Below are 16,322 nucleotides of genomic sequence, written 5' to 3' on the forward strand. Positions count from 1 at the left end.
CCCAGTCCTGCTCTCGCCTCAGAAACGGCGGCGGGGCTGGACGGGTCTGGGAGCGCGGATACGTGAACTTAGGAGCTCTGTTAATGAATGAGATAGCGAAACGGCATCTCGGTGCGCACACAGTTTCCTCCCTGCCGCGGCCTCAGCCGCTCCCGTGACACAAGTCGGTACACGCCGGGTACCGGAGAAGGCGGTGTCGGGGCTGGCGAGCCCTATCACGGTGGCTGCGCCGCCAGCTCCCGGCTCCGGCCCAGCGCGCGACCCGCCGCCCTTGCGACGGAGCCAATTAGCGGCGTCTCCCGGCGCGGTGTTTTGCATGGGGCACGCTCATTGGCCGAGGCCAGCCCGCGCGGGCCAGGCCTACGTGTTGGAGGCTGCCATTGGTCAGGTGGCGCGGGAGCTGCGTGTCCCGAGTGTGTCCCGTGTGTGTGCACGGTGGGGACGGGGCAGGGCGGGTGCGACCCGCACGCGGGAAACAACGCGAGAGTTGGAGCGGAGTGGAAGGATATGCAGTGTTGGCGTAGCCGTAAGGCTGGCTGGACGCTCCCCAAGAAGCATCCACCGGTTCAATGCCGATGGCGTAGGACAAAGTTACAAATTAAAATTCCTTTTAAAAGGTGCCCAAGACAATAGCTCGGACTTTAGTAAATGCCGATGGGGCTTTATTCTGTCCCAGGATAGGCCCATGATGAAGTAGCAATCCTAAGGGAAAAGTAGCACCTTCGGATTCTCCCACAGCCAGTAACATAACTAGGAAAACCAGAGAATTCACTTCATACAGTCATGTAGCATTTCTTCCTGCTCTGAATCTCCTTTATGATTAATTTTGCCGCAAATATTCATTTGCCACCTGCTATTTATACACGTTTCTATTGTTTAAAGAGAAAGCATATACCACCTTTGCAATTTGGGAACGCACTGTCAGCGCCGTGACTTCTGTGTTTCTGCAGCCTTCTGGTCCCTGTGAATGGGCTTCATCCACCTGGGAATCGTTCTACAGCACTTCCTTTCTTAACCAGGCACACTAGCACAGGTTTTTCATCTACATGATACCAGACAGCAAGGTTTTCAGGTCTTGGCTTTTGAAACATGAGAATAGGGATAGATAACTATGGATAGGTTTGCCCTATCAATAGTATATTGTATAAACATGGGGAAAAATAAGGCATAATCCGGCAGATAAAATTTCTAATATTATATTGTTTCTTAGAAGCATTTCTGATACAAAGACACAGCCTAAGGGAAATTACACAGATTCTGTCTTCTGTGAGGGAGCCCATCTTAGCTGGGAGGGTTGAACTAGTTCCAGCTCCACACAACACATCTATTTCATCCAGTCATTGCTGGTTCAGGTGAAGAGGTGAAGGTGGGAATCTGCTTCTCTACTTTGCAGCCAGTCCAGGGCATACTTGACAATTGTTCAATGTATATATCAGATCCTATCCATACACTTCCCATCTGGTTATTTTAATCCTGGAGACAGATCCCCTGCTTCAGTCTGTATTCTCCATCTAACTTCTCCTAAGCATGATCTGGCAACTGCAATCCGTGTGAGGCTCCCAGCCAGTCCCAGAATATAAAAGGTCTCCCTGTTACACCCAGTGGGCTGAGAGAGAAGGAAAGAAGCCATGGATTTAGTGGAATTCCCAAAGGGCAGCAAGTACAGAGAACAGACAGACATTGTAAAAGTACAGCACAGAAATACTTAATTGTTTTAAATGCAAGACATTTGCTGTTGTCAGATTGCTAGCAAATGGCATTGCTCTCACATAGAGAGGTTGTTGGCAAGAAAATAGCTGGCCCATGTTTAAAAGCATTCCAGGGATACTTACCCCCTTGGGAAATCAAAATCACAACAGAAACCATTTACATACAAACTGATACTGCTTACCAGGACCAGCTTGAATTAGGCTTAGGCTTGTCACAGAGCACCAAGAGAAAGCCCACGTATCTCTCTTAGGAGTTTGCAGTCCTGCCCAATCACTTTCTGACCAAATGTACCTATTTGCCATGTTCTTGACATGAGTATTCAGAGAATTAAAACAAGTGTGGGCCTTCCTTAACAATATCTGGGGTGTCTTGGATGGATACCAGGCATGTGTGAAGGAAATAGCATTTGGCTTGGCAGGCTTCCAGGAGCTCTAAGACAAGCCAAGTTGCCTCAAAGGGCCCTGGGAAGCTAAGATGCACCAGTAGTGGCAGGATGCACCCATTTATGCAGTAAACAAATATAGGAGTCCCTAACTCTTTCAGTTCCACAATCCCAAGTCATAAGTCCATTCTAAAAACCTATTAGGAGCACGTTCATTGAGACTAAACTAAAAGCAACATAGATGTTCCTTACTAGAGTGAAATACAACAGAAATAATAAAATTAATTTTTTTCTGGCCATCATCATTCATGTGGAACCTCTCCATTTGCTCTGACATGCAGGATTTCTGTATCCTACTCCCCCTCACTTGTCCAAACCAGTGTGAGCACCTTGGCCTCTAGATGCCCACTGTCAATTGCAGGAACTTCCATTTTCCACATGTAGAGCCATTTCCCTAGACTCTCCAGGGAGCTGCTGCATGGACAGTCCCCTTAGGGACAAGACACAGGAATGCCAGCAGCCAGAGTGGGCCACCATATGATTGTTCTGACACGAAGATCCCACTAACTGTAAGAACATCGGCTCTTCTTCCTTTGCGGCACATTCACCCACATCCCAATCCTCAAGCTGTACTTATATACATTTATATATAAACCCCTCCAAGCTACTATTTCTGTTTCATTCCTTCCCTCCCACCTCATAAGTCCATTGGATTTTTTTAAAATTCTTTGAATTTAGAAAGAATTTGAAAAATTGCTCATCACTGTCTGCTCCCATCTGCTTCTGCATACCACAAGTAGAAATTTCCTTGTGAAATGTTCCTGCTGTACATTTCCGCAGTTATGTCCCAAACCCTACGCTAATTGGCTTTTACACCTACACTCCCTCCTCTTCTTGACTCCATTCTGTTTTTTAACTTAATCACTCTCCTTCATCTCATTTCTTTTCCTATAAGCTTAAGCCAGTTTGGTGTGTACCTTGCTTTTGTATTATCATTTCAGAAGTTTACATTATTTTGAACTCCACATCCATGTTTTAACAGCTCTGCACTCAAAGATGAGGTGAGAAGGATTCAAGTCACATCAGTGACTTTCCCTATTAGGGAACAACAGAACTGGGACCCCTTCATGAAGGAAGGTCAGCCTTCCAGATGAGACCTCCCAGATGATATGCCATCCCACAGCGTCCTAGCAAAGCAAGCAGAGGAGGGCTGGGGACAGAAATGGTTTTGCTATCAAGTGAAGTGACAAGTCAGGCCCCGTGACAAAGTCAGGCCCCATGTCAAGTCAGCCACCAAGTTTGGGCAACATGGCTAAGCACAGGCCCTCCTACAACACAGCTCAGGCCAAGAGCAGGGTGCCCCAGCCCAGATGGCAGCCCCAGCCAAGGACAAGACTTAGGAGTGCACTCAGGGCTGGGTCCTCTGCTGATACATCTGATCTGCAGTACCCTGCATTGTAATATTCAAGAGAATGAACTGGGCACAGCTCCAGGAATTCTTACCAGCTGTAAACATTGTTTTGTCATCTTTAAATATTGCTCAATGATGATTGGAGGAAAGCAGATTATAAACAAATCCAGTTCAGAATTAGCTTTATCCTGCCTTATTACAACCACTGATCTAGTAAGTGCCTTTGTTCTCAGGCCCCCTACCTTCTCTCAGAGACAGGCATGCTTTCAGTTTTCTTCCCTTTCACTCACACTTCTAACTTTAGCCATATTTAAGGGTAATGCATAGATGTTCCTTGTTGTCTCAGCTGATATGTTTGGACCCAATACTCAGAGTCAGCTTCATCTAGACTTAACATCCTTTTTGAAAACCACAGAAATACTAGATGAGGCATATTTTCTCCCCTGGTGCTTATTTCTGTGTTTTATATGTTTATTTAAATCTGCCATTACACTGAAATGATATACTAACACAGTATACATCTTTCATAGGGATCAAGCACAGAGAATATATTTGAAGGTTTGCAAAGCAGCCCTAAATCTATCACAGTTCTCACTTCCATCATAACATGCTGCCAACATTTTCTTTAAAAAATGTAGGACAGGGAAGAAAAACTGTGTCTCTTCTTTTCCTCTAAGTGAAAATAAGCCTGTTTGTCCAACTCACTTCCATTAATACCTCCCGAATGCTTTTGGACAAGCATTCCTGAGCAAAGAAATAAATTATCCAAAAGGACAAGGTAAAAAATACACACAGAAATCACAAACTAAGCCACAAAAATATTTTCCTAATAAAATTTTTCAATAATCCCAAAGTGTTTTCTCTTCAGCTTTTAGCTATCTGGTTTGTACCTGTATTCTGAGGCTGCCTATTGATATTTCTCACAAGTGTTATAAGAATTAGCTTGGAGCTGACAGTGACATGCAGAACTGCTGTTAGCAGCTTAATAAAGGGTGCCAGGAGCATTTGCTACTGTAGAATAACAATGCTATTGCCATGCACAACAAAGCTGTTTTAAGGTATGTTTGTATGTTTAAGTAGTAGACTACTGTATCATTCAGCTTTTCAAATACTTTCAGTGTGGGATTCTGCTGAATATAATTATGGAAAAAAAAAAGTTAAATAAAGTTCAAAAGATGCATAAAGCACATAAAATATCCCTGGTTTGGTAGCACATCTGAGAGATTACAAAACAGCATAGCAGACTTGATATGGAACTGAAAAGTGCTGTATACAGGAAATCCGACAGATGCCTTTAGCAGGCAAACTGCAGTAACAGAGTGGAAAATTTGTCCAAGCCACTGTTAAGTCCATCTGACAGAACCTCTGAGACCTGGCAGCATCAGCTGTGGAAAAAAATGCAGTAGAAAACAAAGTTGTAAAAGTCTTAATGAGAAAGTCCCTTACTGGACTGTAGTGACTGGACCAATAGTCTCATCCTCTGAAATGATAACTGACAACGTGACAGTGTCAGCCTTTAATTTTACACTTAACCTCAGAACTTTTTATTGCATAGTTGTTTAGGTCTCAATAATACTAGAAATACTAGAAAGGAAGTACATGTGTGCTCCTCTTTAATTTAACATACCATTTAGGATAAAAAAAAAAAATAAATCTGCTTATTTTTGTACAGGTAGGAATCTGTCAGAGCAAGAAGAGTATCACTTGGAAGTACATTATCATGGTTTAACCTCAGCCAGCAAGTACCAGGCAAATATTTGGTCACATAAGCCCCACAAATCCCCCAGCCCACCCCAGGGGAATGGGGAGGATAATTGGAATAAAACATAGGTAAAAAACATGGGTTGAAATAAGAATAATCTATCTCTTAATAACTTTAATAATTTAAATAAAAGAAGATAAATAGCCTGTCCCTGGACAGTAATTGGTCCTTCATGGCCACTGCCCCCCAGTTTGTTATCACAGTGCGTGTGATATTCTATGGTATGGAACATCCCTCTGGCCAGTTTGGGTCAGCTGTCCTGGCCATGCTCCCTCTTGGTTTCTTGTCCACCTGCTCACCGGCAGAGCGAGGACTGAAAAGATCTCGACTTGGGGTAAGTGCCACTGAGCAACAAGTAACACATCAGTGTGTTGTCAACATTATTCCCACATTAAATCCGAAACAGAGCGCTGCGGCTGCTACTGGGAAATTAACTCTGCCCCAGCTGAAAGCAGGGCATACTTAAAAACAGATCTAGACCAGAAATGCATAGTTGTGTCACTCATCTTGAGAAAACAGAAGTCGGTGCACGTCATGCAAAGGTGACACACACGGACACAGCGTTCCGGCGGACGCGGCCCAGCCGAGCAGACAGGTACACAGCAATAACACAGCGGCACGATCTCTTGTTCCTGTATTTCCTCCTCTCCGCACCCGACCTGCAACTGACGCCGAGCCGATACGCGCCGGTGCAGCGGCTCGGAGGGGGCAGGCAGGGCGAAGCCCCGTCCCGTCCCGTCCCGTCCCGTCCCGTCCCGTCCCGTCCCGTCCCGTCCCGTCCCGGTAACCGCAGGCAGCTGCCGGCTCCAGACCGGCTCCTTCGAACGCCGGGGCTGCCGCCGCCTCAGCGCCGCTCCCGGCCCGCCCCGCGCGCGCCCCCGCGCCCCGCCGCGCCCCCGGCCTGTCCCTCCGCGCTCGCCGTCGCGCCGCAGCCAATCGGCGCGCGCGGCGCGGGGCGGGCGGGAGCGGGCGCGGGGCGGGCGCGGCCATGGAGGACGTGAGCGCCAAGTTCGTGTCGCAGAAGATCAGCCGGACGCGCTGGCGGCCCCTGCCCGTCGCCGCGCTCCAGCCCCCCGACCTCTTCGCCACCGGCTCCTGGGACAACGAGGTACCGGCCGGGCGGGCCCGGAGGCACGGCGCGACCTTCCCTCCGGGGCGCGGGGCGGGCAGCGGCGCGGCACCCCACGCCACCTGGATCCCCTGCGCCTCCGCCGCTTGGTGCGGGAGAGCGGGGCCGGAGCCGGCCGTGAGCACTGCCTGGCTCGGCAGTCCCGCCCTTCGCTTGACCATGCGGTGCTCGCGTCCCCAAGGAAGCCGTGGGGCCGCCCCGCCGCACGGCAGTGTTATCCCCTTGGGCAAGCGCTTCCCTCCGGCCGGCGGCGGCTTCCTCAGGAGCGGCGCGCAGCCCGCAGCCTATTGCTTTCCCTGGCTGAAGCTTATTGCTAGGTACTTTCAAAAGCATTTTCGTATAAATGGGGTATCGTTTCCGTTCAGGATAACAGGATCTCCCTCTGGTCTGCTGGCGACCTTGGAAATGCGGGCCTCAATGGTGAATATCATGGAGAACCTCATCTGCTGTGTGACATCCAGCACAATGGTGATGTTATGGATATGCAGGTAAAATAGTTGTGTTGAGTAGATCCGTATTTTTTAAGGACTTGTCATTTAGGAGAAGTTAAGTGAGAGTGTCAAAATGATGAGATTGGCCAAAAAATTCTTATGAAGAAAACAAAACCAATCAATGTTGTTTTGTGGGTTTGCTTTTTGTGTGTTTGGTTTTTTCCCCTCCTCCCCTCTACCTACCAATAGTTTAGGTTACTCTAAGATCAAAATTATCACTTTGATACTGTCATTGACTAATAGCATGCTTGTTATCTCTCTCTAGTTTTTGGATCAAGAGAGAATTGTGGTTGCCTCATCAACAGGAACTGTAACTATATTCCGTCATCATCAAAATAACCAGGTATGTGACCTTCACTGGCTTTAAGACGCTATTCTCTGTAATACAGGTGACTTTGATCTTAGCATAAAAAATATCAGGCTACCAAAATAAATTTATTTTTAAAGTCTGTTTAAAAAAGCTTTGACTTTACACATATGGAGAAAGAAAATAGTGTTTTGCATGCATGCTACATAAACTAGATTCCAGAGTGAGACAGACTGGGCTGTCTCCTCGTCTGTGTCAGTAACCAAACCGCCCATTCATTGAAAATATACTTCAAGACATTCGAGTGTTTTGGGGCAGTAGGTATTAATGGACTTTTATCTGCCTTATCATAGTTTTTGTATTCTTGAACTAAATGACTCCTGTTCAATTCTAATAAATTATGAATGAATTCTCATGAGTGTTAGGTGAAGGAAGATATGTAGACTCAGTAGTCTTTTGCTTTGATTATAAATCTGTGGAAATAAATGCATAACTTATTTATGTTCAAAATGACACAGTACAGGTGAATGTCAGCTAATAATTTGGTGTAGTACCTAAAATAAACTTAAGTTCCTTGCAATCAAGATCTGAATCTGACCTTTCAATTTCTAAGGGCCTCAGTTCTTTTCCCCTGTCCTGGGGAAATATCGAAGAGATCAGCCTAGTAAAAGACATTTTACAGTCAGTAGTGTTATTTCTAATTGCTAGGTCATTTGAAAATGGTGGTTCAGAGAAGAAATAATTAACATTTCATTTTTGTGTGCTTAAAGTTGATGAAAATTTAGATTTCTTGATCCGCATTTGTATAGGAGGCTCTAATTTCCTTTAAATAGCATGGCTTTCTTGGAGCTTGTTTCTGACTTTGTGAGTATTCTGGAAGCTTTGTTCTATCAGGTTTATTATTTAAGACCATCATTTCATGTCTGGTTACTACTTAGACGTTATCTGCCAGCCACCAGTGGGAGAAAGCCCATTATCATGTCGATCAAGACACATCTTGTGGTGGAGCAGCCTGTACCGGAGTCATCTGCAACAACCCAGAAATTGTCACTGTTGGAGAAGATGGTAGAATAAATCTCTTCAGAGCTGACCAAAAAGATGCAGTAAGAATCATAGGTATGTGAAATATCTGTCTTCTTAAATAAGTCTGGTTTGGAGGGGGTTGTTTGGTTTTCAGCTTATTATAACAAAACAAAAAGGTTAGTTAAGTATTGATTTCAGTAGTCCAGGTTGAACATGTGTGATCCAGATTATTCCTATATCCCTCCGGAATTCAAATACTTGAAGCATATTTCAGATATATTTCTATATTTGTCTAGGTATTTGTAAGTTCATGGTTTCACAATTACAGTTGGAAAGGCAAGAGAGAGAACATCTTGGAAGATGCTCTCATGTTCTTCAGGATGGAGTTCTATGGTGTAAGCAGTCTGTTTTACTGGTTCCCAATTCAATGACACCTTGACATTTCCCAAGCACTAAGCTGAATCCTTAACATGAAGAAAGAATTATTGTACCTTATTCAATTGTTCCATTCCTTCAAAAAGGAATGCCTTGGTATTTTTGTTATTGTTTAGTGGATTTAAGAGTACAGTACAAAGTGCATAGGTTTGTAGTCAGTTAAGGTAAGGAAAAAAAAAAAAATCTTTAGAGATTATGTAAAAATCTTTTGAAGCCATAAGGATGTATCATTGCTAAACCACATAGTGTTACTCTGTCATAAAACTTTAAATCCTCTAGAACCTCAGTATTCAGTAATCTAACATTTCTTTTTAATGGTGTTCTGGTGAGTTTTTTCTTCCCCTCTGCTTTAACTTAAACAATAGACAGAAAAGTAATTCAAATATCTGTAACCAGGCATCAGTGTAACTTTTTTGTCTTCCTATAAGGAAATGTTTCCATCTTATGCAGAAAGATACTAATTTGCCTACATTTTCAGTATGGGCTTACAGAAATAATTTTAAAATATTTGAGGTGAAAGTAGACTTAACAAAGTTACCTCATCATTATAATGATGAAAAGTTCATATATAGTAACAGAAATGAAATACTAGACAATAGTGCCTGCTTTTTCAGAAGGCCTCAAAAGTTTCACCTCAAAGCTGTGAATTGTTTGACATTGTAAATTACTCTGTCAGAAAGAGGCACTGGAGAAAAGGACCTGAAAAAAAGGGCTTTGTTATTTAGTTATTAACAAGCACAGCATAATTTGTGTTTAACTTGATACCACATTGGCAGTTCAGAAAAGGACTAAAAGTTGGTGAATTGTTTCTTTATAAAACTGCTTAATGCTGTTAGCCAGAGCTACTGTTTCTTGTGTTTAGAGCTCCATTATGAAAAGCTCCATAGCTGCTTCCTGTCAGTAGGTGCTGATCATATTAAATAAAACTTTTGAGAGCCATGAACTTGGCTGAATTGATTCCTCTTCTATGAAGTACAAAAAGAAATCCCACAAATCAACAAGGAGGTTTGTAGTCACCAGAGCTAATTTAATACGTCCTCTTACAGATTTGTCTCAGTGTTTCATACAGTAAGCAAGGGCTCCTTTTTCACAGGGTATTTGCAGATACCAGTCCGTCTCTGACCCTGAAACTGCAGAGGTTGTGCACATGTTTAAGCAGCTGTGTTCTATTTATTAAGAGTTATTTTGTTGCAATTAAATGGAGATTAGCATTCCATAGGTTTACCTAAATGCTTTCCTCATCTCTTGCAGAAAATGCAGACAGCAGTACACTCCATGCGGTGACTTTCCTTCGCACATCTGAGATCTTGACAGTAAATTCAATTGGACAGTTAAAAATATGGGACCTCAGACAGCAAAGAAATGAGCCATCTCAAATATTTTCTTTGTAAGACCTCCACTTTTTTACTTATTTACTGAAAAGCATGTGCTACTTTTATATAATCTGATTCAAATCTTTCCTAATAGCTTCCTAACAACAGGATGGTAAATTACTGATTTTTTTTTTTAAGGATTTTAACCTCTTTGGTACTTAAATAAGCAAAGGCAGACTGCTTAGTGGCTGAACCACTATTACTCAGCACTATGCTTAGCAGGTCTGTTTTATGATTTAAGTTTTGAGGGACTATTACACCTGGACACTTCTCTTTTTTGAGAAAAAAACTTTCAATCCTCAACCCCAAATTCTTTACCTGTTTATATTTGCTTTTCTCCATAGGTTTAATGTAAGGTTTCTGGCATTTGGAATGTATTTGAATGGTAACTTTATGCCTTAAAAGGTACTGTGAGAAAACAAAACAAGCTAGATTTCAATCCTGGTGTTGTCTGTATAATAATTCCCATTGCTGTTCATAGAGTTGTTTAGGTACTTGATTTTGTTAGTGCGCAGTCTTTATATCATGCACCAGAATATTATTAGTAGTACTAGTATTATTATTAGTATATGTAGAGTATTATTTGTCTGTAAGGCTTCTCACTCCTATTAAGCTGTCAGATGCTGTGTAGATGTCAGATGTGTACCATAGGGCACGGAACCCGATTGTAGCCTCACGTTACTGTCATACCTCTGGTTTCCAGTAGATGTCGTGTGCCTTCAGCCCCGGGTGGTCAGATGTTACAGGAATTGAAGGGGCTGGCATTACTGGTACCTTGCTTGTCAATGCTCCTGATGGTGAATTAGGGATTAATAAGGGGGAAATAGAAGCTAAATAAAAAAAAATAATGTTTGGGTTATTTGGTTGTTTTGTTTTTTCCTCTTTGCAGGGCAGGTGACAGAGTTCCACTGCACTGTGTGGACAGGCATCCCAATCAGCAGCATATTGTAGCCACAGGGGGCCAGGATGGAATGCTGAGTATATGGGACATCAGGCAGGGTACCATGCCAGTGTCCCTGCTAAATGCTCATGAAGCAGAAAGTAAGTGTCTGAAATGGAGGCAGGGAGAAGAAGGTGGCATTTTAGAGAAGTTTCTGATTTCTGTAAAAATAAGTCGTTGTGACTGTGGTAGAAAACAATCACATACTTGCTACTTCATTGAATCATGGAATGGTTTGGGTTAGAAGGGACCTTAAAGCAAACTTAGTTCTAACCTCCCCTACCAAGGGTAGAGGCACTTTCCACTAGACCACGTTGCTCAAAGGCCCATTCAGCCTGACCTTGAACATTTCCAGGGATGAGGCATTCACAGCTTCTCTGGGAAACCTGTTCCAGTGCCTCACCACCCTCACAGTAAAGAATTGCTTTCTAACAACCTAATCTAAACCTACTCTGTCAGTTTAAAGCCATTCCCCTTTGTCCTATCACTACATGTCCTTGTAAAAAGTCCCTCACATGTCCTTCATGTGTTTTAGCATAGTTTCTAGAAGGACTTGTTCCATGTTTTTCCCAGGAGCAGAGCTGAAGCTGACAGGTTGGTAGTTCTCAGGGTGTTCCTTTCTATTATTTTTAAACATGGGTTTGTTCCCATCTTTCCATTTTTCCAGTCCCCTAGAAATTCACCTGACTGCCATAGACTTTCAGATATGGAGAGTGGCTTGGCAGCTGCATCATCCAATTCCTTCAGGACTCTGGGATTCATATCATAGATTTATGTACATTCAGGTTCCTTAGGTGATCATGAACCTGAGCTTCTCTTACAGTGGGAAGGACTTTGCTCCCCCAGACCCTGTCTTGTAGCCCACCCACTTGAGAGGTGTGGGAAGAGAGGTTGCCATTGAAGACTGAGGCAATAAAATTGTTGAGTAGCTCAACCTTGTCCTTGTCCAGTGTTACCAGTTTTCCAGTATTGGTTACTGGGGGTGTACACCTTCTTTGACCTTTCTTTTCCAGTTGACATACCTGTAGAAGCCCTTTCTGTTCTTTTCATCCCTTGCCAGGTTCAGGTCCAGCTTCTCCTTGGCCATCCTCACTCTGACTGCACTCACTTCCTTCGTCTCTACTCTTCCCAGGATACCTACTACTACTCCATGTGTTTTCATCTAGTTGGCTTGCTTCTCTGTATAGGAAACCATTCTTACCTAAAAGTGAACTCTATCTAAACTAAAAGTGGACTTAGTAAGCAATTCTGTAATGAGCTGTTGGATGCATTTGATCAGAGTGGCTGTGTTTCTAGCAGGATAGGTATATAAATAGTCATGGATGCTGATGCAGAGTTGGCAGATAGAGTATAAGCAGAGTGTAGACACTAACAAACTTGAAAACATGAGGAAGAAAGGGGAGAGTCAACATTCATTTGGTGTCTCCACTCCACAGTGCTGAAACAGCTCACTTTCCTGGTAACTACATGAATAAGACAGCAATCAATTTTATGCTGAAAATCTTCTGATTTGATGCTATAATTAAATTAAAGGAGTAAAAATATTTCTTGATATTAAATTTTACTGACTTAAATATCTTCTGCAGTTGCAGTATTTAGACACAAAATAATATGTGTCCTGGGAAGGAATGCATGCTATGTGCAGATTTAAACTTAGTAGCAGGGAAGATGACATGATAGTATGCAGAATGCCTGAATTCAGATAAGACTTCAGCAATTTTCACAGTACTGAAAATGCAACAAAATAGTGTCTTTTTCTTTTATTTTTTTTCTTTCCCCCTTTCCCTCTGCCAGAAGAGGGAAAACTGCAGTATATAACTTAGGATGAGGCTTTGGGTTTCCTACCCACACACAGTTAAAAATGAAAGTTTTTGATGGAGACATGGGTTCTTGTAAATGCATGTCTATATCAAACTATCCAAATGCATTGACTGAAGTACTTGAAACTTATTCTGAAGTGGTTTTGTTTGATACTTCCAGTGTGGGAAGTTCACTTCCATCCCTCCGACCCCGATCATTTATTTACGTGTTCTGAAGATGGATCTCTTTGGCACTGGGATACTTCCTCAAACGTATCTGAAAAACCATCTTTTCTTCATCAAGGTAAGGATGTTTGAAGTCCATCTGCACTGAATTTGTCAGTTGGTAACATCATTACAGTGTTCTCACATGACTAAATAACACAATCCTAATACAGAAAATTAAAAACAGATTTCTTTTCTTAGAAAGCAAGTTCTGATAGGCACTTGAGGAAAACTACTTATACAGCAAACAGTTGTGCAAGGGTTTTCATGTTCTGGTTTGGGTTTTTTTAATCTCCTACCCTCTGACCACTGTGTGAAAGGGCACATGTATGATTTCAAAGTTAGACTGTGTTCACTTAAAAATCATCTGTATGTAGAAAAGAAACAGAGGCAGCCTAACTGACATCATTGAGTCTCTGAGAGAGTTGCACTAAGTTAGAATGCAAAAATAATGGATAGGTTAATAAGATAGTAGTAATATGAGTTTACAATTCAGGGTAATAATTGGAACTTTAAGTAAATGAAACTGGATCTTTTTGGCATAGTAGCAGGATTTTAAAGTTATGATACTGATTTTTAATATAAGCATTTATTTTCACATTCTAATCACAAAGACTGCTAAGTGCTTTCCACTTTAGGCTTTCAGATGTCACCTGCTGCCTTTAGCCTCAAAGTTGTCATTCAAAGTTAAATTTTATCTGTGGAAATTAAAGGATTACTGATTCAAGTTGGACTCTGCATGTTTTCAAGTACATGAGATACAAATCCTTCAGCATCACTTCTGACACCTGCTAATCTTATGCTGAATGACAGTTTTTACAGTGTGAGACTTCAATTTGAACATAAAATGTTATGCGGAAAAAATTCAAAGTCAAATACAGTTATGTCACTTGCTGCAGAGTAAGTAGGGAGGAGGAGCAGTAGGGAGTGATATTGAAGCGAAGCTGAAAACCCCAAATAGAGCAAGACACTCTATGAACAGACTTGTGTTCTTGTATCCTTCCATTAGTATCTGGCTAGAGAAACCTGCAGGTATTTACACAGTCTGGTCAGTGAGATGAGATAATAGCTGTCATGATGTATTTGTCATAACTGAGGGTAGAACTGGTAGAAAATTTTTGTAAGTATTTCAAGTACTTGGTTTTTTAAGCTATTTTTTCCTTAATTTACCCAAGAACAGCATCTCAACTAATCTGAAAACTGACTTTAATGTAAAATTATATTTCCATTATGTCTGACCCATGTGTACTGTGTTTCTCCAAATTCTGAGAATATATAAACTAAATTGAAACTTACTTCCTTGTCTTCCCTCTTTCCTTCTTTCAGGAGGAAGAAGCACTGCCTATCTTTCCCACAGTACCATTAACCAGTCTGTAGTAAGTGCCTGGCTAAGCAATGATCCGACCAAAGACCGCATGGAAATCACCAACCTGATTCCAAATCAGACTTTGTCTGTGAATAGTTTAGATGTTCTAGGACCATGCCTGGTATACGGTACTGACGCAGAGGCTATTTATGTGAACAGACAACTTTTTGCATGAAGTGACTGCAGTATCCCTTTGAAGTATTGGCCAGCTTCAACTACTGGGAAATGTCAGGTTCATTCTTAATGCTACTCATTAGTCTGTTATTGGCGTGTGTGGGAGAGGCCTCCGTTTGGTCCTGGTGCTGTGGAAGAAGTGAGGTACTTCACATTCTGACAGCTGTCACTTGATGCTCCAGGATGGGTAACTGAGCAAGCTTACATGCCACTTCTTCCCTGCTGCCTGCTTGGTTTTGACAAGCAGGAAAGTAGTCACTAAGGGCAAAATCTTTGCTGTAAAGTGATGTCCATAATACACATGCACATAGAAACAGAAGAAAGGTAAACCCTGAATTTTTATTTTTCCCTGTAAAGGTATTTTTCAAGTATTGTTTCTAAAGCGAAACTTGGGCTTCATGGAAATTCTTTTTTATGCCACCTGAGAGAGATGGGGTTTTTTTTAAGCTGAGTTTTTTATATATATATAAGGAACATAACTTTTAATGGTAGTTCATGAGAGTTGGAAGGAAAACTGTTAAAGCTATGAAATGTGAAAGGTTCTATAGGAATCTAAGCATTCTAGCAGCATTATTTTGAATTATTTACAGCTTCATCATGGATGCTGCATGTTAAAACTTGATAATGCACCAGTAAATTTCCCCAACAGAAAAGTGGGGTTTATAATTAAGAAGTCATAACTGACAGATGTGTTGGCTGTGTTTTCAGGTGCAAGAATAAGAGTTTCTAAACTGGAGACATAGTCTTTGTCAAAAAGTCACATCTAACCAGATGAAGTCTTTGAAAAGTTTAATTTTATTATTAGCATTGTACCTGCTTTTTGTTACAAAGAACCCTTTCTCTTTTTAATAAAAAGTTTTGCACAAGAGTAGTGGTCTGATTTAGTAAAATAATTCGAATAGATGTGCTTGCAGGAATTTACTTGGACTGAGCCTGGCTATTGAATCTGAAGGATGGAGAAACCTCCATCCTTTGGGCAGGAACAGGTTGGTTATGAGGTGTTACGCGGCATTTCCACCAAAACCATTCTCGAGTGTACTTTAATGCACGTCGGCGCGAATGGCCTGATCTGCAGTGGCAGAACGCCTTACCTGATGCACATTCCGTGTGCGTCTGGCTGCAGGAGCTGGATGGGGACAGGGCGGTCCTCCCTTTGCAGGGCAAGGTACTGAGTCGCCAATGAGCTCCTTCGAGCAGCTTAAATTTTGCTTCCCGATTTATTTGAAATGCAAAAGATGGAAATGAAATGGATCACTCCGAGTTCTAACCGGTGTGTTTTCCTTCCTGTTGGTCTGTAATGTGTCCATCGTTCGGGCATCAGCCGAAACACGAAGCTCGGCGGAGCTTTCTTCCCCCCTCCCCCCCCCGCCCCATTAAAAGAAAACAGCAAAATTAGAAAACGGTAATATAAAAATTAGAAAACGGGAATATAAAAATTAGAAAACGGGAATAATAAAAGTTAGAAAACGGGCACTGGTCCGGGAGAAGCCAGGCGGTCCCGGCAGCGCGGGGGCTGTGCTGTGCGTACGGCAGCCCCGCACGGGCGCGCAGGGTTCACGGGGCGCTGCCGCTCCCTGCCGCCGCTCCATCCGGGAGCCGCCGCCGCTCCATCCGGGAGCGGCAGGAGCCGCGCGAGGCAGGCCGGGATCTGCCCATATCCGGGCGGCTCCGCGGCGGGGACACTGACAAAATGGCGGCGCCGAACTGAGCGGCCCCAGGCGGCGGCGGGCGCTGGCGGAGGGACCGAGCGGGCGCTGCCGGCATCGCCGAGGGGCGGAGGAAGGGCGGAAGGAAG

At 43.0% G+C, this 16,322-nt stretch overlaps 1 protein-coding gene across 1 annotated transcript; it reads left to right on the forward strand.

Moving 5' to 3' along the window:
- The first annotated feature begins 6,253 nt into the window (after positions 1–6,253).
- NUP43 (nucleoporin 43) lies at positions 6,254–15,395 on the forward strand. Its single transcript, XM_015623284.1, has 8 exons — positions 6,254–6,373; positions 6,760–6,882; positions 7,151–7,228; positions 8,131–8,308; positions 9,902–10,037; positions 10,913–11,064; positions 12,944–13,066; positions 14,314–15,395. The coding sequence occupies exons 1-8, from the start codon at positions 6,254–6,256 to the stop codon at positions 14,526–14,528; spliced, it is 1,125 nt and encodes a 374-aa protein (XP_015478770.1). The 3' UTR covers positions 14,529–15,395.
- Positions 15,396–16,322: the final 927 nt, after the last annotated feature.

Source organism: Parus major, chromosome 3 (assembly GCF_001522545.3).
Source record: "Parus major isolate Abel chromosome 3, Parus_major1.1, whole genome shotgun sequence".
NCBI classification, from domain to species: Eukaryota; Metazoa; Chordata; class Aves; order Passeriformes; family Paridae; genus Parus; species Parus major.